The sequence below is a fragment of the Heteronotia binoei genome, chromosome 18, assembly GCF_032191835.1.
Source record: "Heteronotia binoei isolate CCM8104 ecotype False Entrance Well chromosome 18, APGP_CSIRO_Hbin_v1, whole genome shotgun sequence".
Classification (NCBI taxonomy): domain Eukaryota; kingdom Metazoa; phylum Chordata; class Lepidosauria; order Squamata; family Gekkonidae; genus Heteronotia; species Heteronotia binoei.
Window position 1 is genome coordinate 3,449,730 of NC_083240.1, and position 27,959 is coordinate 3,477,688.

The following is a 27,959-nucleotide window of genomic DNA, read 5'->3' on the forward strand; positions in this document are numbered from 1 at the left end:
AGTTGGGGAATGCTTCACAGCAAGTGGCCAGAGCAGCTCTGAACATTGCAGACTTAAACACGATACACTGAGCTAATACTTCTTGGCCACGGCATTAACTTCTTGGCCAAGGCATTAACATTCCAAGATGCAGGGTGAGCAAGAAGAGGAAACAGAAAAGAGATGTAAACATTTCCTAACCCCAGTAGCATAAGAACCTAAGAGAAGCCATGTTGGGTCAGGCCAATGGCCCAGTCCAACACTCTGTGTCACAAAAAACCCCAGGTGCCATCAGGAGGTCCATCAGTGGGGCCAGGACACCAGAAGCCCTCCCACTGCTGCCCCCCCCCCAAGCACCAAGAATACAGAGCACTGCTGCCCCAGTCAAAAGAGCATAAGAGAAGCCATGTTGGATCAGGCCAATGGCCCATCCAATCCAACACTCTGTGTCACAAAAAACCCCAGGTGCCATCAGGAGGTCCGTCAGTGGGGCCAGGACACCCGAAGCCCTCCCACTGTGCCCTCCCAAGCACCAAGAATACAGAGCATCACTGCCCCAGACATAAGAACAGAAGAGAAGCCATGTTCGATCAGGCCAATGGCCCATCCAGTCCAACACTCTGTGTCACACAGTAGCCAAAAAACCAGGCGCTATCAGGAGGTCCATCAGTGGAGCCAGGACACTAGAAGCCCTCCCACTGTTGCCCCCCCCCCAAGCACCCAGAATACAGAGCATCACTGCCCCAGACTGAGAGTTGTGGGGCTAAGAGCCACTGATGGACCTCTGCTTCTTAAGTGGAACCACACTGGGGAAACCACAGCTCTGGCCTTATTCTCTCTTCCCTCATATTGACAGCACTGAGATTTATGCCCTGGGAATAACCGGATTGCTGCACAGCCAGTGGGGGTGGGGAGAAGAAACCTGGCATCTTCCTTGGCACAGAAATCTCCAGATACATTTTTTTTTTTAAAAAAAACCCTTTTAATTCTATTTGGAAATCCAGGTGCAAAATAACAAGGGGAGGAGGGAGGCAGGGTTTCAGGCACAACAATCTGTAACAGGTTAATCAACTCCCCCCACCCACCCCCTGTCCCAACAGGCATTAGAAGACGCAAAATTCATGGTCCCAAAGTGGCACAGAGTTAGGCATCAGGCAGGGGGAACTGTCCCTTCAACTCTGTGGCTTCGAACAATTCTTGGGGTCCCCTTCTCATTGGACTGGCTCTCCCCATCCTTGTGAGGCTGGTTGGCAACAATGCAGCAGAAGCGACCCTCCCCTACACCGTGGCAGGGGGGTGCAGAGGTGACGCTTAGAGCATCACACGGGAAAAGCCACAAGCGTTCTTCCAGATGGGCAGCGGCTCAGGATACGCAGCAGGAAATTCAGAACAACCTGAAACTCCCCCCCAAACCTCCCAAGAAGAGAAAGGAAATGTAGGGAAATTAGTAGATAGTCCAGTTTTCTTCTGTGCCAGCGACCATACTTCCTTTAGTGGTGAAACAATGGGGTGCGTGTGTGTGTGAGTGAGTCTGTGTGTGAAAGTTTATTCCCAAATGCAGCATAGGAAGAAAAAATGCAGCCCAAAGACCCAACAAAAGAGACCCATCTCAGTAGGGACGCGGTGGGGCTATCTTGCTGGACACGTCCGGAAAGGGTCGTGGTGGCTCTGCGTGGTCGATCGACTGGTACGAGCTCTGATCCTGCGCCACACCGAGGAAACCTACACGGAGGAGAGGAGAGGGGTAAAGCCATAGGTCTGGATGCAGAAGGGGCAGCCAAACACATTCTGTGTCCGTAGCTGAGACAGGAGGACCCTCCAGCCCCTGGCGCAGTAATCTGGGTGCAACACAGGCATATATTTATTTTAGAAAATTTGTACCTCGCTTTTCCATTCTGGCATACAACAGCAAGGAACAAATGCAAGACAGATGAATGGTTATGTTCTCATTGTAAGTGCTCAACTGCTCTCTTCCGGTTGCTAACATAAAAGGATCCAGGGGCCGGGTTCAAGGGAGCAGGAGAACAATATGTGCGCTGTGGAGACCAGGGAGGGGAAAGCCCTCTGCAAATGCTCCAGTGGAGGGTTGTACATTCCAGGATCAGCTGTGTTGATCTTAGACGGCTTATAAAGGAGAAGGAATTTAGACAGAAGGTTAGGTCTATCAGCAGTTATCGGGCATCATAGCACAATGGAGCCTCCCAAACCAGAGGCAGTATACCTCTGATGGAAAAAAATGGTGGGCTGGCTGGAGATTGGTCCAGTTCAGCTACGACGATTAGGACAGGAGCCAACCCTTTTCAGAGCTCTCCTCTGGGCCAATCACAAACTAGAGGGGAGCTCCAGCAGCTTTCGTGTTCTGCTGATTGACTTCCCAGGAGCAGCTGGCCGGCTCAGGATAGTTTGGCCTCCTTCCTTCCCCTCGCAAGCTGTTTTCCCCTCCTAGTTCTCCCAGATAAGAGTCCGCTCACTTAACCACTATGGCTGACCCAAGGCCATTCCAGCAGGTGCAAGTGGAGGAGTGGGGAATCAAACCCGGTTCTCCCAGATAAGAGTCCGCGCACTTAACCACTACACCAAACTGACTAGTGACCCTTGGCTAGTCCTGGTTTGAATAATTCTCTTCACTCACACACACCCCCACACCCCAAGACAGCTTCTGCTTTCTGTTCCTTTTAGGAGCACAACCTTATCTTTGAAGGATCAGAGGGGGGGAGGCTGTTATGCCACCTTTAAAGAATCCGGCTCTGCAAGCCATTTATCTCCTATGTCCTCTTTACTGTAAACTGCTCCAAGCTCAGCTGCTGTGGTTCTAGACCTTTCTTGATTTCTCTGTGGGCTTCTTACTTGCACGCTGGGTATCTTCGCCTTCTCTTCCTTTTCCCCAGAGCCCCTGCAGGAAAGCCTGCGTGGCATGAACGACTAGCAACTCAGACAGGAGCCCTGAAATCTAGCCCAAGGAGGGGCAGAAGAACCTTGCAGCAGGGGAGAGGGTGGGTGGGGGTGCCCTCCCAAGGCATCGATCAGCAGTTCAGCCACTGATGAGAGACTGCCTTTTGTTTAAAACAAAAAATACACACATTCACAACAGGGAAATCTCAGCACAAGGTGAGACAACGGAAGGGTCTGTAGAAAAAGGCCTCAACAACACCCCCTTCTGGCAATATTATTACCACCAAGGGCCCCGCATTGCTAAAACAAGGCTCTCAGAGGACTGGCAGCAGTGTTCCCGCGAAGCTGAGTTAGTGTGAGCCAACTCACGGTTTTTTAGCCTCCAGCACACACAGTTTTTTGCCTTGGCTCAGGGAAAATGGCCCCAGAGCACACTGGGGCAGCTCACACCTTTAATGCCAGCGGCTCACAAAGTAGAATTTTTGCTCACAAGACTCCACAGTTTCAAGGAAACCTTCACTGCCAGCGCCTTACTCTGTGGTTGTACACCATAATACTTTATTAATAGTTAAGCGGATGAAAAAAGGGAGTTGTGGGATACAGGGTTTCAGTTCCTTGACTACTGCCCTCTCTCACCCTGCCGTAAAGCTTTCACCCTCTGTGAGAGCGGTTTCTTCTTGCTCCTGTACAAAGACCTAAGAAAACCAACCCAGTCCCAGCGAGAAACGGATACTGAAAGTTTAAACCAGTTTACATGCATATTCTGGCTGCCATCCAAGGAATCAGAGCTTGCTGGAGGGTTGCTAAAGAAGAAGAAGAGAGCAAGAATCCAGAAGCACCTTAAAGACTAATACAATTTGTTGCAGGAGAGGAGTTTTTGGGACTTGCTGCTCATTTCTTCAGAGATCTGAAGACTCCCAAAAGTCCCCACCCTGCGATAAACTGTGTTAGGGTTGCCAAGTCCAATTCAAGAAATATCTGGAGACTTTGGGAGTGGAGCCAGGAGCAAGGTTGTGACAAGCATAACTGAACTCCAAAGGGAGTCCTGGCCACCACATTTAAAGGGGCCACACACCTTTTAAATGTTTTCCCTCCACTGGAAATAATGAAGGATAGGGGCACCTTCTTTTGGGGCTCATAAAATTGGATCTCCTGGTCCAATCTTTTTGAAACTTGGAGGGTATTTTGAGGAGAGGCATTGGATGCTGTGCTGCAAATTTGGTGCCTCTATCTCAAAAAACAGCCCCCCCCCCCCGGCAGAGCCCCAGATACCCGTGGATCAATTCTCCATTGTACCCTATGGGAATCAGTCTCCATAGGGAATAATGAGTGCTTAGCAGACATTTCCCTCCCCCACTTTCTAATGACTCTGAAGTGGGGGGAGGGTCTCCAAACCGGGGGATCTCCTGCCCCCACTTGGGGATTGGTAAGGCAAAAATAGGAAAGCACTGTGTAATTTGCAAAGCAAGAATAAACGCAATCACTCTCGTTATGCTTTCAGTTCACTGGAACATCACAAACACAACTTGCAACCAAAAGACAGGGGCTCTTCACTGAGCTCAACATGCACAGTCGTTCCAGATCAATACGCAATGCTATACAGGTACAATTATCTTGCTGTCTAAAAATGTCCTGTTTCTTGGTAGATGCAAGTGTACCATTTATTCAAGTGCAGTAAGGGTAGCAGTCCTCAATTCCACAGGTAGGGCGACACGGGGTCAAGGTTCCTTCGTGTTTCATACTCCACTTCCTCTGGCCGCCTGTATTTTCTCCAGAACCCGTGCTTAGGCAACAGCTCTCACATAGCTTACATGTCTTATCTGCACGCTTGGACTTTCGCTCTCTTCTATTGCTACAAACAGGCAAATCTTGATCTTTCTCCATGGAGGTTGCTATGGCTGTCAGAACAGTCTACAGTTCTCTCCTAAAACTACAATACCCACCATTCCTTAAGGGTCAATGGAGCCATCATAGTTACATTTCTAAGTAATGCAAAAGTGCTTCTAATTGTCAAAAGGCTTGCAGGGACTATCTTGTTCTCCACCCAATTATCCTTCCAAGAAAGTTCCAGAAGGAGACTGGGATGGGATGTCATGATCCTGGGGCTAGTGAGCCCTACAGGCTCCAGAAAAGCCTGTCTAGGAGTCACGACAGAAAGCCAACATCTCCCACGATCTCCCCTCTGATTGGGTGGCAAGGTTCTGAAGGGAAACCAACCCAGAGAGGGGTGGGGAAGAACAAAACAACTGTGCTTATAAGCAACAAAATAAGTGCACTTGCAAACTGGTCAACATCATATCATTTCAATCCATTTCATTATGTTTGAAGGCAATATAAAAATACAAAAGCATTTAATTACAAAAAATGCACTTTCGATTATTCAAGATAGCTGCTGCCGCTTCCGTATGGTAACAGCTCCCAATAATTTCATTCAATACAGAGTCCCTCAAGGCCATGCACAATTTCTCCTAAATTGGAGATCCAGGAATGATTTTATTCTTGCAGAAGAATTACTCCTCCACGCTTTTGCTAGCTCAAGATAGTGTTCCACCAGTCAGTTTCCTTAGGAGGCGTTCCATAGCACGCTTACACAAACCTAAGCACTTCACAAAATGTCGCTTGTATGTTTCAATTCTTTCTGGCACCAGCTCCAAGTTCATTCACACACAATTGTGCAAGGACGTGCCTCTGTATTGAATGAAATCATTGGGAATTGTTACCCCACAAAAGTGGCAGCAACTGTCTTGAATAATCGAAAGTGCAATTTTTTTTTGTAATTAGGATTTATTGAGAAATACTTTTGTATTTTTATATTGCCTTCAAACATAATGAAATGGATTGAAATTATAGGACACTGACCAGTTTGTAAGCGCACTTATTTTGTTGCTTATAAGCACAGTTGTTTTGTTTTTCCTTGCTTCACTGTGTTATCCTATTGTTCTTGCAGAGAGGGGCGGGACCTGAGAAGAGAGCATAAAAGGACCAAGCACAGACCGGGTGGGTTCTCTCTGGGAAAGGCTGCAGGAGAGAAGGCAGCAGGAGAGATCCCTCACCCAAGGGGGGTGAGTCTTGGTATTACAGCAAGGAATGTCTAGTTAGTTGCCTCAGGGCTTCTGTTTATTTGCACCCACCTTTACTGTATACATATTTCACTGCTTTTACCCACTTATTATTTGAGCACTGTAAATAAACTGTTGTTGTTATACTGCTTGGGTCCTTTAGATAGTCATATCTGAAATGGCTGTCCAAAAAAGAGTCAGAGAACATGAACACAGACAGAGACGTACTGGACAAACTCAGGAAAGAAGCCTGGAGGGTCGGCAGAAGAGCCAACAAGAGCCAGCCGGAGCACATGACATGGCATAAGGAAACCCGTAAACAGTGAAGGGAGCCTAGCACCAGATGTGATAGATGCAGGCAGAGAGGGACTGTACCAGATGGTAGAGGCCCACCTAAATTTAAGGCATATTCTCCCCCACGCTCTCGGTACATCTGGTAGGCGAAGAAGCAGGACAGCGGCTTCAGGAGGAGGCTGAAGATGGCCATGCCGGTGCTGAATCGCACAGTGTCCGACAGGTTGTTCCCACCCGGGTAATACAGGCTGATGTGCACGATGTCTGTGAGGATGGTCAAAAGCAGGCCGGTGAAGAACTGGAGGGGGAGACACAGCCCAAAAAAACACAAGCTGTTAGCTGGCGGAACTCCCTGGCTCAGTAATTTTTTGTATTCTTATTAGCATGGCCAACATAAAGACACCTCGGCGTGTCAATCCATTAAAATCCACATGACATCTCATGTGAATAAAGGGGCAAAGCACAGACTTTTTGAGTTCACGTTGCAATTCTTATTTTTATTTATTTATTTATTTAGGATTTGTATCCCGCCCTTCCCACAAGTGGCTCAGGGCGGCTCCCAACAGTTAGTCAAACATAAAATTAAACAATTATTTGAATAAATAAACAATTAAAACATTTAAAACAGATAAAACCTTAAAACCAATAAACCAATAAACATTCCAAGGCTAGGTAAACAGGAGTCTGGCAGGCTACATTGAGTTTCTCGTCTCAGCTAAGTATAAGCTAGCCGGAAGAGGGTCGTCTTACAGGCCCTGCGGAACTGAACAAGGTCCCACAGGGCCCTCACCTCCTCCGGCAGCTGATTCCACCATGTAGGGGCCATAACAGAGAAGGCCTTGTCTCTAGTGGATTTTAAGCGGGCTTCTTTTGGCCCAGGGATAGCGAGAAGATTTTGGGTTCCCGATCTCAGCACTCTCTGGGGAACATGTGGGGAGAGACGGTCCTTCAGGTAGGCAGGTCCCAGGCCATATAGGGCTTTAAAGGTGATAACCAGCACCTTGTACCGAACTCGGTACATCACTGGAAGCCAGTGCAGGGTCTGAAGACCCGGCCGAATGTGTCCCCACTTTGGGAGACCCAATAACAGCTGGGCCGCGGAAGGCCTGATCATGGGAAAGGGGTTTCCCTCCTCTAAAGATAGAAGGGGAAAATGCCTCTTCTAAAATGCCCATTTCTACAAAGTCAGTTTGTAATTAACAGTTATTATACAATATTGATTATGATAATGTGGTGTCATGGTCAAAGCACTGGACTAGGATCTGGGAGACTCGAATTCGAATCCCTGCTCTGGCCTGGAAGCCTGCTGGGTGACTCTCTGGGCTAATCACACCCTCTCCGCCTGGCCTACCTGGCAGGGCTGTTGTAAGGATAAAATGGAGGAAAGGCAAACGATGTAAGCTGCTTTGAGTCCCCATCACTGGGGAGAAAGGGGGTAATAAAAGAAGTAAATAAAATGAAATGATGCATCATTTTTTTAAAATGTGTACTGTTCAGTTAATTAGAGGAAGTCTCTTTCAAGTTGATGAAAAGTCTTTAAATGGATTGCTGTAAAACCTGCAGCCTTAATGAAAAGGAGGCTACAATGTAGAATGTGTTGCAGATTCTAATGGTAGAGCTGCTAATGCATAGAGCACAACTAAGGCACATAAAAGGGGACGACCCATCCATCCATGATGGATCAACATCTGAAGCAGAGGTTCATCCATGGCTATTAGCCACAGTGTATTCCTGGAACTCTCTGTCTGGGGCAGGGAGGCTCTGTATTCTTGGTGCTGCGGGGGGGGGGGGCACAGTGGGAGGGCTTCTAGTGTCCTGCCCCACTGATGGACCACCTGATGGCACCTTTTGCTTCTAGTGTCCTGGCCCCACTGGTGGACCTCCTGATGGCACCTGGGCTTTTTATCCACTGTGTGACACAGAGTGTTGGACTGGATGGGCCATTGGCCTGATCCAACATGGTTTCCCTTATGTTCTTATGTGACACAGAGTGTTGGACTGGATAGGCCACTGTCCTAATCCAACATGGCTTCTCTTATGTGACACAGAGTGTTGGACTGGCCTGATCCAACATGGCTTCTCTTCTGTTCTTATGTGACACAGAGTGTTGGACTGGATGAGCCACTGTCCTAATCCAACAAGGCTTCTCTTATGTTCTTATGTGACACAGAGTGTTGGACTGGAGGGGCCATTGCCTTATCCAACATGGCTTCTCTCATGTTCTTCTGTGACACAGAGTGTTGGACTGGAGGGGCCATTGGCCTGATCCAACATGGCTTCTCTTCTGTTCTTATGTGACACAGAGTGTTGGACTGGATGGGCCACTGTCCTAATCCAACATGGCTTCTCTTATGTGACACAGAGTGTTGGACTGGCCTGATCCAACATGGCTTCTCTTCTGTTCTTATGTGACACAGAGTGTTGGACTGGAAGGGCCATTGGCCTGATCCAACATGGCTTCTCTCATGTTCTTCTGTGACACAGAGTGTTGGACTGGAGGGGCCATTGGCCTGATCCAACATGGCTTCTCTTATGTTCTTATGTGACACAGAGTGTTGGACTGGATGGGCTATTGGCCTGATCCAACATGGCTTCTCTCATGTTCTTCTGTGACACAGAGTGTTGGACTGGAGGGGCCATTGGCCTGATCCAACATGGCTTCTCTTATGTTCTTCTGTGACACAGAGTGTTGGACTGGAGGGGCAATTGGCCTGATCCAACAGGGCTTCTCTTATGTTCTTCTGTGACACGGAGTGTTGGATTGGATGGGCCATTGGCCTGATCCAACATGGCTTCTCTCATGTTCTTCTGTGACACAGAGTGTTGGACTGGAAGGGCCATTGGCCTGATCCAACAGGGCTTCTCTTATGTTCTTCTGTGACACGGAGTGTTGGATTGGATGGGCCATTGGCCTGATCCAACAGGGCTTCTCTTATGTTCTTCTGTGACACAGAGTGTTGGACTGGAAGGGCCATTGGCCTGATCCAACATGGCTTCTCTCATGTTCTTCTGTGACACAGAGTGTTGGACTGGAGGGGCCATTGGCCTGATCCAACATGGCTTCTCTTATGTTCTTATGTGACACAGAGTGTTGGACTGGATGGGCTATTGGCCTGATCCAACATGGCTTCTCTCATGTTCTTCTGTGACACAGAGTGTTGGACTGGAGGGGCCATTGGCCTGATCCAACATGGCTTCTCTTATGTTCTTCTGTGACACAGAGTGTTGGACTGGAGGGGCCATTGGCCTGATCCAACAGGGCTTCTCTTATGTTCTTCTGTGACACAGAGTGTTGGACTGGAGGGGCAATTGGCCTGATCCAACAGGGCTTCTCTTATGTTCTTCTGTGACACGGAGTGTTGGATTGGATGGGCCATTGGCCTGATCCAACATGGCTTCTCTCATGTTCTTCTGTGACACAGAGTGTTGGACTGGAAGGGCCATTGGCCTGATCCAACAGGGCTTCTCTTATGTTCTTCTGTGACACGGAGTGTTGGATTGGATGGGCCATTGGCCTGATCCAACAGGGCTTCTCTTATGTTCTTCTGTGACACAGAGTGTTGGACTGGAGGGGCCATTGGCCTGATCCAACATGGCTTCTCTTATGTTCTTATGTGACACAGAGTGTTGGACTGGATGGGCTATTGGCCTGATCCAACATGGCTTCTCTCATGTTCTTCTGTGACACAGAGTGTTGGACTGGAGGGGCCATTGGCCTGATCCAACATGGCTTCTCTTATGTTCTTCTGTGACACAGAGTGTTGGACTGGAGGGGCAATTGGCCTGATCCAACAGGGCTTCTCTTATGTTCTTCTGTGACACAGGGTGTTGGACTGGAGGGGCCATTGGCCTGATCCAACATGGCTTCTCTTCTGTTCTTATGTTCAGAGGGGATCTCCTTCTGATATTCAGAACAGAACCGCCAACAGAAGTAGGGAAGGAAGTGGAGAAGAGGAGAGATCAACTGGCAGGGGTTTGGTGATGCCTTCGTGGAGATTCGGTGTTTGTGTCTGAATCGTAACTGTGCTTTCAGTTTCCACAATAGGGAAGAGGCCCTCCCCCCCTGAGAAAGACAACCCACCTTGGAAGTGCAACACAAAAACCCCCACTGAAGTTGGATGCACTGACACAACTTATTAATGTCGATGAGGGCAGGGGTGTCCAACCTCTCCCTCTCTGTTGTTAATCTCATTTTGTCAGGGCTCTCCTGGGCACAATTGGGTTTCCTCCCACTTTTGCCCTGATCCAGTCTTTCTCAACAGGAGAGCAATGGGAACAGTTGAAACGAGGAATAACCACAATCCACAGTGAGGTGGATTAGGCCAAGAGTGTGTTTCCAGCACATTTCCTGTGTAGACGGCAGATTTTGAACCCAGATAGTAGGCTAATAGTGACCACTGTACTGCCTGTATCTCTATTTTTGCACCGCATCATAGGAGTTGCAGTTATTTTTCTGGGGAAGATTACAATTTTATAAATAAACACATGGCCTTAAAGACTAATACTATGGTGCTTTCACGTGTTCTTGATCAGCACACAAAGCACTTATGTACAAAAGCTCACAATGCCCAGCCATTTTATGTTTTCCCCTGGGTCCTAGGCCACAAAGCATTGACCGCGAGATTTCCCCTGCTGTGAACATCAATAAATCAAAAGTAGGCTTGAAATGTATTGATACACACCTTAACAGTGTGCTGGGAGGGACAGTGGCTCAGTGGCAGAGCATCTGCTTGGGAAGCAGAAGGTCCCAGGTTCAATCCCCGGCATCTCCAAAAAAGGGTCCAGGCAAATAGGTGTGAAAATCCTCAGCTTGAGACCCTGGAGAGCCGCTGCCAGTCTGAGAAGACAATACTGACTTTGATGGACCAAGGGTCTGATTCAGTATAAGGCAGCTTCATATGTTCATATGTTTGGGGAAGGGTGGTGGCTCAATGGCAGAGCATCTGCTTGGGAAGCAGAAGGTCCCAGGTTCAATCCCCGGCATCTCCAAAAAAAGGGTCCAGGCAAATAGGTGTGAAAATCCTCAGCTGGAGAGCCGCTGCCAGTCTGAGAAGACAATACTGACTTTGATGGACCAAGGGTCTGATTCACTATAAGGCAGCTTCATATGTTGTACATATGTTGAACGTGAATGGTCCTGCCATTTTGTCTTAGTACATAGTTATCAATAAAGTATGATTCCTGTTTCGCTCTGATGCATCGAACCCAGTATTTAACAACAGGCAAGAATAATTTAAAGGGGGTTTTTTTTTGGGGGGGGGGGAGAACCAGGGAGCCACAGAAGTTGGGAGCTTGGAGGGGGAAGAATTATTGTCATGAGGGTTTAAACTGGGGTGATGCAACTAACAGAAACGATGTCGAAAGAGAAAATAAAAGTTTCTGGAACAAACCATGAGGATGGCATCGACGGAATCCCGCTGGGCAACGGCCCAGACCCCCACGGCCAGAATGGTGAAGTTCCCCCAGGCATAGGAGAAGGAGGGTATCCACGGCACCATGCAGCCCCTGATGGGGAGATCAGAAAAAAACACAAAAAATACAACTTGATTCCTGCCGTTTTGAAGACATCTGATGTCACACCGCTGATCCAAGGAGAGCCCACTGCACACACCAACAGCTGTTCTGCACCACAGACGACCCCTTCGTCAGAAGGGCCACACAGAATAGAAAAGGGAGCACACCTGGAGTTTCTTGGCTGACGGGTTTCGTCAGCAAGCTGGAACAGTAACTTGGCCCATTTCCCTTTGGCCCCACCTCCTGCCTGCTGGCCGGCGCTTTGAGCTCACTGCCCCATGGAGCCCCTTGCCTTTGCTTGTGGCACAGCTATTTTCACAACCCAAAGATAATCCCCCCCACAAGTGAAGCTCAGCAGCTGAAATGTGTCTCCTGTAGCTTTTTCTTCCCATCTCTGACTGAACTGCCAAAGCCTAGAGAGCCAGTTTGGTGTAGTGGTGAAGTGTGCAGACTCTTATTTAGGAGAACCGGGTATGATTCCCCTCTTCTCCACTTTAAAGCCCTATATGGCCGAGGACCTGCCTAGCTTAGGGACCGTCTCTCTCCATATGTTCCCCAGAGAGTGCTTAGATCTGGTTCTCAGAATCTGCTAGTAATCTCCGGGCCAAAGGAGGCCCGTCTGAAATCAACCAGGGATAGGGCATTTTCGATTACAGCCCCTTGCTGGTGGAACCAGCTACCGGAAGAGGTGAGGACCCTGCGGGACCTTGGGCAGTTCCGCAGGGCCTTTAAGACAGTCCTCTTCCGGTTGGCATATAACTGATTGGTACCTGAAAACCCCAAAGGAAGGTTGTAGGATAGCACACTGATAGATCGTTTTCTTGTTTTAACTGCTGTAAACTATTTAATGTATTTTAATATTCATTAATCTTATTGTTAGAATTTTATGTTGTAAGCCGCCCTGAGCCCGCCTCAGTGGGGAGGGAGGGATATAAATCGAATAAAATGAAATGAATGCAGCTGCTGGAATGGCCTTGGTTCAGCCATAGCTCTGGCAGAGGTTGTCCTTGAAAGGGCAGCTGCTGTGAGAGTCCTCTCAGCCCCACCCACCTCACAGGGTGTCTGTTGTGGGGGGGAGAAGTTATAGGAGATTGTAAGCCGCTCTGAGTCTCTGACTTAGAGAGGAGGGCGGGGTATAAATCTGCAGTCTTCTTCTTAGTGTTGTTCTTGCATGCTCTTTTTCTAACGGTCATTCATGCAGAGTGCTCCAGGCCAGTTCAGACAAGAACCTGTTGCACCTCTGTACGACTCCTGTCCCCACAACCTCCCCATTCTGGCAAAGGAAGAACACTGCAGAAGTTACTCACCACGTTGTAAGAAGCCAGTGTGCCAGGACGATGGCCTGCAACAGAAACAAATAATAATAATAATAATAATAATAATAATAATAATAATAATAATAATAATAATAATAATAATATAATTTTATTTATACCCCGCCCTCCCCGCCGAGGCAGGCTCAGGGCGGCTTACAAGGTATGATCAAGGCATATGGTAGAAATACAAAAAGGGTCTCCGCCCCTAAGAACTTACAGGAGGGGAAGGAAAGGGAATTGAGAGGCAAAGATACATAGTGGAAGAGGGGCCAGATTAGGGAGACCCAAGAAATCCCCACCTAGCCATGAAGCCAACCACTTCCCATCTAGCCTACCTTGCAGGGTGGTTATGATGATGGAGAAGGAAAGAACTGTCTATGCTACCCTGAACTTAGAAGGAAGAAATAGAACTATGTTGTTTAGAATGAAGTTTGAGTCCAATGGCACCTTAGAGCCAGTTTGGTGTAGTGGTTAAGTGCAGACTCTTATCTGGGAGAACTGGGTTTGATTCCCTACTCCTCTACTTGCACCTGCTGGAATGGCCTTGGGTCAGCCAGAGCTCTCTTATCTAGGAGAACCGGGTTTGATTCCCCACTCCTCCACTTGCAGCTGCTGGAATGGCCTTGGGTCAGCCATAGTGGTTAAGTGAGCGGACCCTTATCTGGGAGAACCGGGTTTGATTCCCCACTCCTCCACTTGCACCTGCTGGAATGGCCTTGGGTCAGCCATTGTGGTGAAGTGAGCGGACTCTTATCTGGGAGAACCGGGTTTGATTCCCCACTCCTCCACTTGCACCTGCTGGAATGGCCTTGGGACAGCCATAGCTCTGGCAGAGGTTGTCCTTGAAAGGGCAGCTGCTTTGAGAGCCCTCTCAGCCCCACTCACCTCACAGGGTGTTTGTTGTGGGGGAGGAAGGTAAAGGAGATTGTGAGCCACTCTGAGATTCAAAGTATAGGGTGGGATATAAATCCAATATCATCATAAAGACCAACAACGTTTAATTCTGGGTAGAAGCTTTTGTGTGCTTTTTCAGATCAAGCCAGATATATATAAATGAGGTACGGATTAGTTGCCAAGAAGGACTAATTAGAGTCAAGATGTATAAGTAACTGGGTAATAAGTAGAATTAGATTGGTAAGACCTGTGAATAGCGGCACACGAGCACACATCATACAAATAAAAGAGTTAAAACATCTCTGAGAACAAACCTGGAGTCCAGTGTCAGCTTGAAAACCAACGAAGTTTAATTTGTGTGTCAAAAGTTCAGGGCTTTTTTGGTAGAAAAGGCCCAGCAGGAACTCATTTGCATATTAGGCCACATCCCATGGTGTCACCATTGTTTTGTGCATGGCTTTTTGAGGGAAAAGCCCGGCGGGAACTCTCTTACATATTAGGCCACACCCCCTGACACCAAGCCAGCCGGAACTATATTCCTGTGCGTTCGTGCTAAAAAAAAAAAGCCCTGCAAAAGTTTATACCCAGAGTTAAACTGGACTCCAACTTGTTCTGAAGTTTCAGACCAACCCAGCCACCCACCCAAATCTATATTGTTTAGAGTTAGACAATAATTCCAGAGAAGTAGCCATCGGAACACTGCTGCAGTGGCAAATGCAAAAGAGGCGTCTTCCGGCACCTTCATTACTAACAAACTTTTATTGCTGCATAAACTTTGGAGTGGAGTTTGCTTCCGCAGAAGGAGCAAGCTGCAGTCCCCCCCCACCCCTCAAAAAAATGTATGAGCATGGGTGTGTTAAGCGCAGTCTGACTTATGACAACCCCATGAATGACCTCCCAAAAGTCCTCTTGTTAACAGGTCTTGCAAACGGAAGGCCGGGGCTTCCTTGAAGCTGGCACCCGAGTAAAATCCTGCTAGCCGTTCAGGTGTCGCAAGACTCCTGATTATTGCTTAGAGACCATGAATCACACAAGCCCAGGGGCCTCTCGACTGCATCTTTTCCAATCAGCCTGACAGCTAAACGTGTAAATATTTGCAAGTCCGTAAGTGCCTTCCACCGAGATGAGGCCAGCTGGATGCATCGTGTAAAAATAATGCAGTTTTCCTTGCAAAAACTGACTAAGTGCAAATGCAGGGTGTTTAAGCAGATGGACACATCCGATGAACAGGATTGCTTGTTTTTTAAAATCTGAACAACAGCCATATTAAGGAATGCAAGCGCACACATATGTAGGCGATGATTCAGTTGTGAACGAGAAAGGAAAGTTACTCTTCCCCCACCCCCACCATTTGTCGTTGGAACTGGCTCTTTCCACAGAAACATCCAGGGCCAGGTGGGTCTCTTAGCACCCGTCTAGTAAAGACCCAGCTTGGATGGAAAAGGCTGAGACATTCATTCAACGTTCTGTTCGCTTGCTGGAAATGCTCTTGAAACACCAGCCTGACCTGGGTATCCGCTTCCTCAACCAAAGGGCAGGTTCTAGCCAAGGCCGCTCCCTGAGTTGCTAGTTTTCTGCCAGCAGGGAGGGGTCTTTTTTAAAAAAAAACCCACCAAGACGAGTGTTCAAAAGTGGAACTGCTCACCCACAATGCAAAATGGTAGAGTCCCACCAAGAGACGTGGCGTTACTATAGAGCAGGGCTCCCCCAGGGTTCTGAAAAATGCCGCAGAGGGCACAGTGACAAAATGGCAGCCACAAAATGGCTGCAGCAGGAGGCGGAGCCAGCCACAAAATGGCTGCTGCAGCCACATAATGTTTGCTGCCGCTTACCTTCAGCCACATATCACAGATCCTTGTGCTTTGGTGGCAGCATAGCCAATCAGATCTCTGATAGCCATTCAAAAGCCCTGCCTTATCTGGCCCCGCCCACTTCCTAAAAACACTAGGCGGGCCCCAGGAAAAGTATCTGGAGGCACCCTGCTACAGATCATCAAGCTTCGTGTTGGCCACTTTGCCCAGCAGCTCTCTAGGCGTTCATGAAGGAACAGCCCCTCCAAAAACCATCTGGTCACCATTCTTATGTTCTGCCCCCACCTCCCCCCCTATACACAGCTTATGGGTGCCCTTGCCCCCATGGGGGAAGGTTGCTCCATCTGGGGAACTCTCATCTCTGAGTGACTTCTTCTTACTACTGCAAAATGGGCCTGTAGAACCACTTTGGGGGTGCGCACACAGACCCACACAGGAATAGCCCACAAGTGCCCACAAGTGCACTACAGGAGTGCAAGTCAATTCTCCTAAAGAAGTGCTTTTTGCATAGAAACTTCACAAGCAACCCTATGCACAGCCCCAATCCTATTTCTCTTCCTCCTTACTCATGTGGTTCCACCCCAAAACAAAAAATGACTAAAAGCATTAATCGGGGGGGGGGGGGGGGGATAAAATACCAAAGCAAACCGCAAGAAGTGAATTAGACTGAGAGCGCCGCTCATTTGAGAATGTCACGTCACCTTTAATTGGCCACTTGGTGAGAAGCTGCACTAGAAATGCTGGTTTTTCTACAGTTTCCCAACCACAACATCTTTCAACTGATATCAGGCATCCCAGAACACATACAAAAATGGCATTGATTGTCACAGATTTAGCTAATGGACTAGAAAGAAAAAAACAGGAAAACTCACAATCTGTCATGAACTGAAGCGATCCTTCATATGCAGAAGCAGCGTACCTCTGAATACTAGACGCAAGGGGCAAACCTCAGAGAACAGGTACCCCCTTCAGGCTGACGTATTTGGGCAACCTGCTTTTTCACAGAACAGAAAGTGGGACTTGATGGCCTGTCAGCCTGTTCCAGCAGGGTGATAGTTATGTTTTAAAAATGCATCCAAGCTTCTGCAAAGAGCCCACCTCTCAAGTCACAAGTAACCAACGCCTTTGAACACTTTAGCAACAACGCATTGTTGGAATTCTCTGCCTGCGGAAAGTGATGCTCTGCAGGGGTCATTTTGTAGAAAAATAGGTGATGGAGCTCATCCAAGGATTGTTATGCAGCTGCACCTACTATTCAATGGACAAGGAGGTGGAACTCTCAGAAAGGTTCAGGAGCTGCAATCCTGTGAGCTCCCACTGAATCTGAGGCCTGATGCTCTGTATCCTTGGTGCTTGGGAGGGGCAGCAGTGGGAGGGCTTCTAGTGTCCTGGTCCCCACCGGTGGACCTCCTGATGGCACCTGTTTGTTTTGGGTTTTTTGACCACAGTAGGATACAGAGTGTTGGATTGGATGGGCCACTGGCCTGATCCAACAGGGATTCTCTTACGTTCTTGCGTCCCCAACTTGCTGCCCCGTGGTGGCCATGCCACACTTGGGACGTGGTTGCCCATCAAGTGATTTTAGAAAAATAGGTAGGCCCAGGCCAACAAGGCTTCTGAGGGACTACTGTGAATTTTAAAAAACACAAAAATAAAACATCTCCTTGGCTGCCCACAGCTGCCTCCACATCACAAAGACCTTAACTGTGACCGAAGATAAGCAGCGGTTGCCATTTTGCTGCTATGCCCACCATGTTCTGACAGAATTTCTGTCAGCTTCAAAAACGATGGGGCCTCCTTACCTACAATATTGTTCCAATCTGTTGAAAACTGTATAGGTGTATAGATTATGTTTGTTTGTAAAAAACCTTCTACATTATGGCTTTTGAAACTCGAATTCAAAGCAACTGACCAAAGCCTCTAAAAATACCTCAGAAAAATGGCAGTTTCCTAAAGTCTTCATCAGAAACAGCACCATAATGGATTTGCTTTATAAAGCCCCAGGCAAGATGGGGGGAAGAGGAGAAGGTCCTTTATTGTAACACATTTTTCATCTATGTTGACAGTTTTTTTTAAAGAGGACTGGCTTAATTACATTAATTATATATTATATATTAATTATATTAGCCACCAAAGGTTCAGGGGGTCTTAGCGTATATGTAACGTTCATTAGAGAAACCCCAGCCAATTAAGATTCGCTTCCCATCCACCTCCTCCAACACGGCAAAAACCTCTAAAGACCCAACACAATTAGCGTTGTGTGTCCTGATGCAAACGCATCCCTGATCTGGCACACTTTAATTGCTCCCGGGGGGGCCTCTAGGAAAATTGGAAGGAAGGGAGGCAGAAGGGGTCCAAACAAACAGTTTGTCACCTTTAGTGCCCTGTTATTTAATATGCACACACAGATATTTTATTAATAAATCTCTCTTTTTTAAAAAAGGTGCAAGATGGTTCTAGAAGTATGGGCAGTAGTTGGGAGCTTTCAAATTCCTCAAAGCCTTTTGAAATTTCTCCCCCTCCTGAAATCCCACATGGATATTTGAGGACTGTTTCCTAATTGCTGCTGCCTTTCAGGAGGGCAGGGCAAGCTCCAGAAGGCACCCAAAGGGTGATTAACATGTGGAACTCACTGCCACAGGAAGTGGTGGCGGCTACAAGCATAGACAGCTTCAAGAGGGGGTTAGATAAAAATATGGAACAGAGGTCCTTCAGTGGCTTTTAGCCATAGTGTGTGTGTATATATATGTGTGTGTGTGTGTGTGTGTGTGTGTGTGTGTATATATATATATATATATATATAATTTTTTTGGCCACTGTGTGACACAGAGTGTTGGACTGGATGGGCCATTGGCCTGATCCAACATGGCTTCTCTTATGTTTTTAAGGCAGAAACGGTGGGTCACATGGAATCCTGAACCCTAGGCCCTGGGAGAGGGCGAAGCAGCTTCTAAGAAACGGACTCCACTTTCTCCTCATATTACTGAAAAGAAACAGATGCCGGATCAAGGGACGGGGAAGAGTAATTGGACAAGCTTCGCATCCAGTGTCTCCTCTAAGCTGAAGAACAAAGCAGGAATCAAGATTCACCAACCAATTTTTATTCAGAACGTAAGCTTTCGTGCGCTCTCTTAAGCACTTCATCAGACGAGGGGATCAGGTATTGTGAGCTGAAATACTAGCAGTCTGGCAAACTAACTGGTCACAGGGTCACCTAAAACAGTGTGGCTAGGCCATTTGGTCTGGATAACCATAAAAGGTAATAAAATCCTCTGCCAATTGGTGTTTCTGCAAATCTAGGTGAATCGCAAGTATATCCAACTTGTAGTCCACCCAATCAACTTATCAACATCGATCTATACATATTAAACATCATTCTAGTCTGCCATTAGAAAACAAGAATACATAAAATGAAAATGGGTTGGGTATATGCAATGAGATAAATAGCCAATATCCCTTATTTGAGTATGTCAATATAAAACATTATTCTGATACACTATTATAAAAGAGAAATACATTGGAATACTGTGGATGTATAGCTATACTATAGGCAATTGCCTGGGGTGCCAACCTCCTGCGGGCACCAAATTGGCACCCCATGTGACTCAGTGACATTAACTGGGGTGGGGGGTGGGGCAGCAGTTAGCCTTGCCTAGGGTGCCAGACAGTATAGGGCTGGCCCTGATCCATGATCTTCCACTAATAAGTCATAAGAACATAAGAGACGCCATGTCGGATCAGGCCAATGGCCCATCCAGTCCAACAATCCGCGTCACCCAGTGGACAAAAACCCAGGTGTCATCAGGAGGTCCATCAGTGGGGCCAGGACACCAGAAGCCCTCGCACTGCTTCCCCCCTCCTACAAGCACCAAGAATACATAGCATCACTTGCCCCAGATATAAGAACATAAGAGAAGCCATGTTAGATCAGGCCAATGGCCCATCCAGTCCAACACTCTGTGTCACATAAGAACATAAGAGAAGCCATGTTGGATCAGGCCAGTGGCCCATCCAGTCCAACACTGTGTCACATAAGAGAAGCCATGTTGGATCAGGCCAATGGCCCATCCAGTCCAACACTCTGTGTCACACAGTGGCCAAAAAAATGAAGGTGTCATAAGGGGTCCATCACAAGAGGCCAAGATACTAGAAGTCCTCCCACTGTGACCCCCCCAAGCACCAATCCTATAATAGTTCAGGCAACCTGCACCAATAAAGCAACACTTGCACCATATTTTGTTCCATCGTTCCTGATTTGCTCATTTTATTGTATTGTTTTAAATTTAAATTGTAGGTTTTTATTGTTGTTCAGTTTATGTTGTGATCCGCTCTGAGCCTGCTATGGGAAAGGACGGAATATAAGCTACCAGATAAATAAAATAAAAAATAAAAGTCATACGCCGGGCTCCCTTTCAACACAAAAAGGGCTCTGTGATCGTTTATCTCCCTCTGACATCACAGCAGCTAAACCAATGGCAGCCAGAGAAGACGGCCAAATCCCACTGCTGTTATTGGAGCAGATTAACTGTGAGATGCTTGCAGGTTGCCAACACTCAAGTCAACTGATACAGCTTCTGCAGCATGCAAAACCTCAAAGCCTGTAAATTTAAGTTGCTCCAATAAAAGCTATCAGACTTTAGTTCTTCTGTTCTATTCTATGGGACCCACAAAGTACAAAACACAGAAGAAACCTGGCTGGATGCTTACGGCCATCTGCTTTGAGACTGTAGAAGCAGAGATGTAGAGAAGGTCGAGAAAGAACTACTTCTCTCTCTTTCTCACAATACGGGAACTCGTGGACATTCAATAAAATTGCTGAGCAGTCGGGTTAGAGGGGATAAAAGGAAGTACTTTTTACCCCAAAGGATGATTAACACATGGAATTCACTGCCACAGGAGGTGGCGGTGGCTACAAGCACAGACAGCTTCATGAGGGGATTGGATAAACATATGGAGCAGAGGTCCATCAGTGGCTATTAGCCACAGTGTATTGTTGGAACTCTTTGTCTGGGGCAGTGATGCTCTGTATTCTTAGTGCTTGTCGGGGGGGCAACAGTGGGAGGGCTTCTAGTGTCCTGGCCCCACTGGTGGACCTCCTGATGACACCTGTTTTTTTGGCCACTGTGAGACACAGAGTGTTGGACTGGATGGACCACTGGCCTGATCCAACATGGCTTCTCTTATGTACTTAGATGTACTAAAAACCAGGTACACCCTGAGCTCAGGAAAGTAAAAACTGGACTTTTGAAGAAGAAGAAGATATTGGATTTATATCCCGCCCTCCACTCCAAAGAGTCTCAGAGCGGCTCACAATCTCCTTTACCTTCCTCCCCCACAACAGACACCCTGTGAGGTAGGTGGGGCTGGAGAGGGCTCTCCCAGCAGCTGCCCTTTCAAGGACAACCTCTGCCAGAGCTCTGGCTGACCCAAGGCCATTCCAGCAGGTGCAAGTGGAGGAGTGGGGGAATCAAACCCGGTTCTCCCAGATAAGAGTCCGCGCACTTAACCACTATGGCTGACCCAAGGCCATTCCAGCAGCTGCAAGGGGAGGAGTGGGGAATCAAACCCGGTTCTCCCAGATAAGAGTCCACACACGTAACCACTATGGCTGACCCAAGGCCATTCCAGCAGCTGCAAGTGGAGGAGTGGGGAATCAAACCCGGTTCTCCCAGATAAGAGTCCGCTCACTTCACCACTACACCAAACTAGCTCTCTAATTGGATAAACAATTAAGCAAACATCCCTTTTTTCTTTTGAATCATCGAAATTATTTTAAAAACCTGCATTTAAGGAACCAGGCTAAATCATGTAGAATTCATGTTTCTCCAAAAATGGTCGTTTCTCCCAAACAGTTTCGATGATGCAAAAAAACGGGTGTGGTAAGAACAAGGGCAAAACAGGTTAGGAAGCTCCACGGGAAAAAGAAGAATTTCATCTTCACGACACAGGTGAACAAGAGAGTCACTTGGGATGGCTCTCCTGACGTAGCCACACCGTCAGGCAGCAGGAATGCATCCCAGAACACCACCTCCCTCCCACCTGGCTCTTTGCTGGTGACTAAGGGGTGGAGGGGGGAAACACAACTGAGGCTTCCTTGTTCCTTCTCGGCTGGCACAATTTGGCTACTTGGTTAAAAGTTGCAACCCTCGGCTCTGCAAAAGTTACAATCTGTGGGAAGCACTTCCTGCCCAAGGACACCTCTGGGCACATAGATACCAGATTAAAAGAGACAAGACTCCCCTTCCTGACGGCCAGGCCCACGAACTCCTGGAAACACTGAAACCCCTCTTATCTAGCCTTGAAAAATCCTCAGCTCTCAGCTGAGAAGATTTCATAAGCAGCACAGAAGAAATGGACTCAAGCGATGGGTTTCTATCGCAGCGGCAGACCAGAGGTTTCCAGGAATCCTGTCAGGAAGACATGGGGTGATGAGCATAGTTTCCCATCCTGACAACCCAAGCAGATGGCCGTTCAGAGGTAGACTGCCTCTGAACATGCAGGTTCTATTATACAAAGTTTGTTTCATAGCGAAAAGGGATACAAAGCTGCAGGGCCCTTCCCTGCCCCAAAAGCCAGTGTTTTTCAGAAACCTTAAATCGGGGGTGTCAAACATGCGGCCCGGGGGCTGAATCAGGCCCCCCAAGGGCTCCTATCAGGCCCCCAAGCAACTGGTTGTCATCTGCTTCCTTCTCCCTCTCTCTTGCTTCTTTCTGCATCACACCTTGCCCTGCCAGGCTAGCACAGGAGCTACAGAGCAGAGTCTCTGTTTTCTCCGTTGGCTGAGGCTCCTCCCTTGGGGAGGAAGGGGGTGGGAGGGATAGCTTGCCTTGCCAGGCGCAGTGCAGCTACTGAACAAAGCCTTTCTTCCTTCTATTGGCTGAGGCTCCTCCCCCTCCTGGCCCCCTGGGGAAGGAAGGAAAGAGCCGGAGCTTCCTTTGCTCAGTTCCCTGGGCCCCATGGGAGGAATACAAAGAAAGCACCTTTAAAACCAATGAGTGCTAACGTTTTAAGGATGTTTTAAGGTTATAAAAAAAATATTTGTGTTTGTTTGTGTCCTTTACAAAGTTTATATCTCTGCTAGCTAATCCTAAATAAGTACACACATGGCCCGGCCCAAGGTCTCATTTATGTCAGCTCTCATAACAAATGAGTTTGATACACCTGCCTTAAATCAATCAATCAAGGGACAAATCTTAATCTACAAAACGTTAGTGGATGTGCAGACAGAGCCCACTGATTTATCATAACCCTTGGTTGCACAAACACACACACACACACCCCAAGGCAGAACTGTGGTGCTTCTTTGGAAGTGAATTCTTCTCTGTTTCCCCAGACCAGAGGGCCATTGTAGCCCAGTTTACTGCTTTCATCAGGGGACAGCAATATGCCCTCAAGGAGAGCATGCAACTGGCCTTCTCCCGCAGCTCGTCCATAGTAGCTGGAATCTAGAGGTATACTGCCTTTGCATCTGGAGGTTCAGTTCAGCAGCCATGTCCAGCAGCTGTTGACAGACCCGTTTCTCTATAAATTCATTAAGCTCTTAAAATGTACCTAACTTGTCAGCATCACCGCATCATGTGGCAGCGAGTCCCATAAGTTAATAATGCACCAATCAAATGAAAACTGGTCAGTCATGGCCCTACCACGCCACTCCATTAGGCCCATCCTAAGTTCTAGCACAAGGAGAAAGGAGACAGATTTGTTTTTAAGCTTCCTCAAACACAGGATCGTTCTTATCCTGGTTTGCTTATTCAATGTGGTCTCCTCAGTTTCCTTGCCTTGAAACTATTCGAAAGCCAACCACATTAGAAACCGTTTCAGTGGGTATATTTTGCCCACGGAGACCACAGCACTGGGTACCATACATGGAATCAGAGCTGAATTCCCACTGCAGAAACTGAAAAACTGCTTGTTTCAGTTCCAGCTGAAAAGTGGCCTATTGCCTCCTCAGCTTGAGGGGGATCCTCTAAATCTCAGGGGACTTCCAGCATGATCCAGTTGCTGCTGCTGAACTCCCTTCTATGCTTAGCATGTGTGGGAACACCCATTGGCTTGCTCAGGATATATGAACATATGAAGCTGCCTTCTATTGAATCAGACCCTCGGTCCATCAAAGTCAGTCTTGCCTACTCAGACTGGCAGCGGCTCTCCAGGGTCTCCAGCTGAGGTTTTCCACGCCTCTTTGCCTGGACAGCCCTAAAACATCAGCCAACCCTGCACAGAAACTCCAGTGAATTCCTCATGCGAGAAAACAAACGTACCCAAGTTAATACTTAACCATACAAAGAGCTCTCCTGGCAAAGGTCTTGCTAATCAGAGAAGCTCAGCAGCTCTTCCGCTCACGCAGCCTCCATTCCATTTTAACTCCCCGAGACCCTCCCTAGTCTTACTTTATGGACTTTCTCAACCCCTGCTTTTTCCATGTAAATACTCAGTTTTGGGGATGAACAGGTTGGGGACAAATTAAAGAGGGCAGTCAACACTTCACCCATTCATGAGTTGATTGTGAAATGTTATCTGGATTCTCTCGCTGCGCACTTTGATGTAAATTCTTGCACATTTTTTTTAAAGGCTCTCTCCCCGCTTGTAGAAAGCTGGTGCCCCAAGGAAAAAAGTTAGGCTAGAACCTCTTATCCCAGTGCGCTCTGTTCCCTACACGTTTCTTTGGGTAAGCACTGGAAAAGGCCCCACACACTGGCCAATTTGGAGAAAGTATCTGTCTCATTAAATCACTTCTGCAAGCCAGCCAGCGGCTTGGAGAATGCATAAAGTCAAAATCAAGATTCACTTTTGCAGCAGGAGCTCCTTTGCCTATTAGGCCACACCTCCCTGATGCAGCCAATCCTCCAAGAGCTTACAGGGTTCTTCTTACAGGGCCTACTGTAAGCTCCAGGAGGATTAGCTACATCAGGGAGGTGTGGCCTAATAGGCAAAGGAGCTCCTGCTACAAAGTGAGCCCTGGTTGAAGTTGCTTTCTTTCCACCTCTCCCTCCCAACTATTTGCCTTCCTTCCCCCCTTCTCTCCAACATCTTATGTTTATTCTAGGTGACTCTCGTGTTAAGCAAGTTTGGTCACCCCTGCAACAGAACGAAGCAGGAGTCCAGTAGCACCTTTAAGTCCAACAAAGTTTGATTCAGAATGGAAGCTTTCGTTCTGAATAAAACTTTGTTGGTCTTAAAGGCACTACCGGACTCCTACTTTGTTCTACCGCTTCAGACCAACTTGCTGCCCACCTGGATCTAGCATAAAAATGCAAGTTAGCAGCAAGCTGCATCGAATTCACCCTCCTGGAACGGCTCTCCTGAACGCAAGAGGCAACAGGGGGACGGTTATTGGGGTCTGGTTCATGGCCCCCCTGCGGGTCCAAGTTTATGGGGCACAACTGAGGGTCAGCTTTCTAGGGCCAGGGGTTGAGTCGGGAGGACAAAAATCCCTGCCCCACCCCAGGTTTCCAAAACCACCAACCAAGAACTAGAAGCTGCGAATTTCAAAGAGAAAGTAGAAGCAACCAAACTATTAAGAAACAATCATTGAGAAACTGGCCGGCTTCCTTCCTGGCTGGGGGAAGGAAAAGTAAAGGGGGTGGAGGGGGGAGACCGTTTGGACAGAAAGGAAACCTTGCAGAAAGTTTACTTTGCTGCATCAGGAATGTGCAGGTGGGGGGGGGATTGCGCCAGAGCACCCAGGTGGGTGTTGGAAAGAGGGGGCAAAAGAGTGCCTTCCAGGAAAGAGCCACCTCCACACTGCATGTTGGGGGTTGCTCTGGACCAGCCGGAAGGCCCACCCCACAAAACTCTCAGCCGCTGCCTCCCACCCCCAGCACACTCTCCAGCACAAGCTGGGCCCCCCCTGGGCTGGGCTGGGCATCCTCCCTCCTGGAGCACTTCCCAGGCCACGTTCCCACCTATGAAAGCCAGTTTGGTGTAGTGGTTAAGTGAGCGGATTCTTATCTGGGAGAACCGGGTTTGATTCCCCACTCCTCCACTTGCAGCTGCTGGAATGGCCTTGGGTCAGCCATGGCGGTTAAGTGCGTGGACTCTTATCTGGAAGAACTGGGTTTGATTCCCCACTCCTCCACTTGCAGCTGCTGGAATGGCCTGGGGTCAGCCATAGCTTTTGTAGTTGTCCTTGAAAGGGCAGCTTCTGTCAGAGCCCTCTCAGCCCCACCCACCTCAGGGGGTGTCTGTTGTGAGGGAGGAAGGTAAAGGGGATTGTGAGCCGCTCTGAGACTCATCGGAGTGGAGGGCGGGATATAAATCCAATATCACCTTCTTCTTCTATGCCCACGCCCCTCCTCGCCCAGGCTCATCCTCACAACATCCCTGCGAGGGAGGCCGGCCTGAGAAGACGACCCAGGCCCGCAGAGAGCTCCCCAGTCGAAGTGGGGGCTTCCTCTCCAGTCCCTGCCCGGCCTCCCCCGCTGGGCCAGGGAGGCTTCCCAGAAGGAAACGCCCTCTCCAGCAGACCCCAGTTGAAGTCTCTGTGGAAGCCAGGAGGAGACTTCCCCGCCCCGTCCAGCCCTCCATCACTAGATCTAACGCCCCCCCCGCCCCATGACGCTTGGTTTCCCAGGGGCTTTCTTCTTCTCTGCCGCTTCAGCACAAGACGGCGACGCCCCTGGATCGAGCCCCGGGGCAGCCCCTGCTGGCCCCAAGCCCGGGGGAAGGGGCGCTGGCTGGCCTGCCTTGCAGGGCTGCCGGCGAGATTGCAAACGCCTCCCATGCCCCCCCCCCTTGCATGCACCCTTCTCCCGCCCTCTACCTTGAGGTTCACCGCCGGCACCTCCATGCTCCCGGCCCAGCCGCTCCTGCCGCCGCCCGGGCAACTTTCTTCTGCTCCGGCCCGCCCCGTCCACTCCACTCCACTCCAGCCCTGCCCGGCCCGGCCCTGCCCTGCCCTGCCGGGCCCCGTGACTCCTGCCCGGGCAGACTCCTCCTCCCCGAGGAGGGAAGGCCGGAAGACCCGGGCCAGGCCGGAGGGAGGCCGCTTGCAACAGGCTGCAGGGAGCCCCGCTTCGCAGCGCCAGCAGCCAGCACCAGAGGAGGGGTGCCAAGTTCAAGTCAAGAAACCTCTCGGGACTTTGGGGGTGGAGCCGGGAGACTTTGGGGGTGGAGCCGGGAGCAAGGTTGGGACAACCACGATGGAATTCTTAAGGGGGTGCTGGCCATCATATGGAAAGGGGCCGCACACCTTTGAAAGGCCTTCCCTCCATTGGAAAGAATGAAGGAGAGGGGCCCCTTCTTTAGGGGCTCATCGAATTGGGCTCCCCTGGTCCAATCTTTTTGAAACTTGGAGGGTCTTTTGAGGAGAGGCGCCGGATGCTGTACTGAAAATGTGGTGCCTCTAACTCAAAAAACAGGTCCCCCCCAGACATCCATGGATCAATTCTACATTATACCCCATGGAATCGGTCTCCATAGGGAATAATGGAGTGCTCCGCAGATATTTCCCTCCCCCCCTCCCGCTTTCTGATGACCCTGAATCGGGGGGGGGGAGGGCCTCCAAACCGGGGGATCTCCTGCCCCCACCTGGGAATTGGCAACCCTTGACCAGAGCCCCCAGCCGCAGGGTCCTCTGAGCACCTGCAGAGAGCGGGGTCCCCCTCTCAGTCACTGAGGTCAGGGTCTGGCAGCAAACTTTTGAATATATATTATTATTAATATATATATTATGTATTCATTTATTTTTACCTAAAGGCAGCTTACATTATTTTCCAGTCCTCTGTTTTATCTTCACAACAACCCTGTGAGGTAGGCTAGGCAGAGAGAGAGAGAGAGAGAGCGCCCGAGGGGCCCAAGATCACCCAGTGAACTTCCATAGCTCAAGGGGGGATTTGAACCCAGGTCTTGTGCAGATGACTGGAGAAGGCAATGGCAAATCACCACCCCATAAAAAGTCTGCCAAGAAAAACTTTGTGATGTGACATTATCACCCCATGACTCATGAGTCAGTAACTGACTCAGTGCTTGCACAGGGGACTACCTTTACCTTACAAATACTAGTCCTACAGTCTTAACCATCGCACCACACCACTGTGGCCCTCAGGTGATGTGGCATCAGTAGATGCAAAATGAACCATTACAACCACTGAGCCACGGAATAACGCATTACTGTCATTCAGGATAAGATACTCTGAGCATGTGCAGACTGCATTTATTCTCTCCCTCCCCCCCCCCCCACAAGAAAATCAAACGGATTC

At 48.7% G+C, this 27,959-nt stretch overlaps 1 protein-coding gene across 2 annotated transcripts; it reads right to left on the reverse strand.

Moving 5' to 3' along the window:
* Window positions 1-937: 937 nt before the first annotated feature.
* LOC132587092 (type-1 angiotensin II receptor-associated protein-like) lies at window positions 938-26,632 on the reverse strand. 2 transcript variants are annotated; one of them, XM_060259298.1, is made up of 5 exons: window positions 26,522-26,632; window positions 13,046-13,080; window positions 11,615-11,729; window positions 6,324-6,522; window positions 938-1,701 (listed from the first exon to the last, which is right to left on the reverse strand). In XM_060259298.1, exons 1-5 carry the CDS (start codon window positions 26,546-26,548, stop codon window positions 1,589-1,591), a joined length of 489 nt encoding a protein of 162 aa, XP_060115281.1. In that variant the 5' UTR covers window positions 26,549-26,632; the 3' UTR covers window positions 938-1,588. The 2 variants fall into 2 exon arrangements, with proteins under 2 accessions (XP_060115281.1, XP_060115282.1); XM_060259299.1 differs by having other exon boundaries at window positions 1,374-1,701; window positions 13,049-13,080; window positions 26,522-26,563.
* Window positions 26,633-27,959: the final 1,327 nt, after the last annotated feature.

Bases quoted from the DNA above. Each gene is read 5' to 3' on its own strand.
- LOC132587092 (XM_060259298.1), bottom strand. From the start codon at position 26,548: ATGGAGGTGCCGGCGGTGAACCTCAAG. The intron at 13,081-26,521 runs GTAGAGGGCGGG...TTTCTGTTGCAG, and splicing joins TGCCGGCGGTGAACCTCAAG to GCCATCGTCCTGGCACACTG. The intron at 6,523-11,614 runs GTTTGTTCCAGA...CTCCCCCTCCAG, and splicing joins CCGTCGATGCCATCCTCATG to TTCTTCACCGGCCTGCTTTT.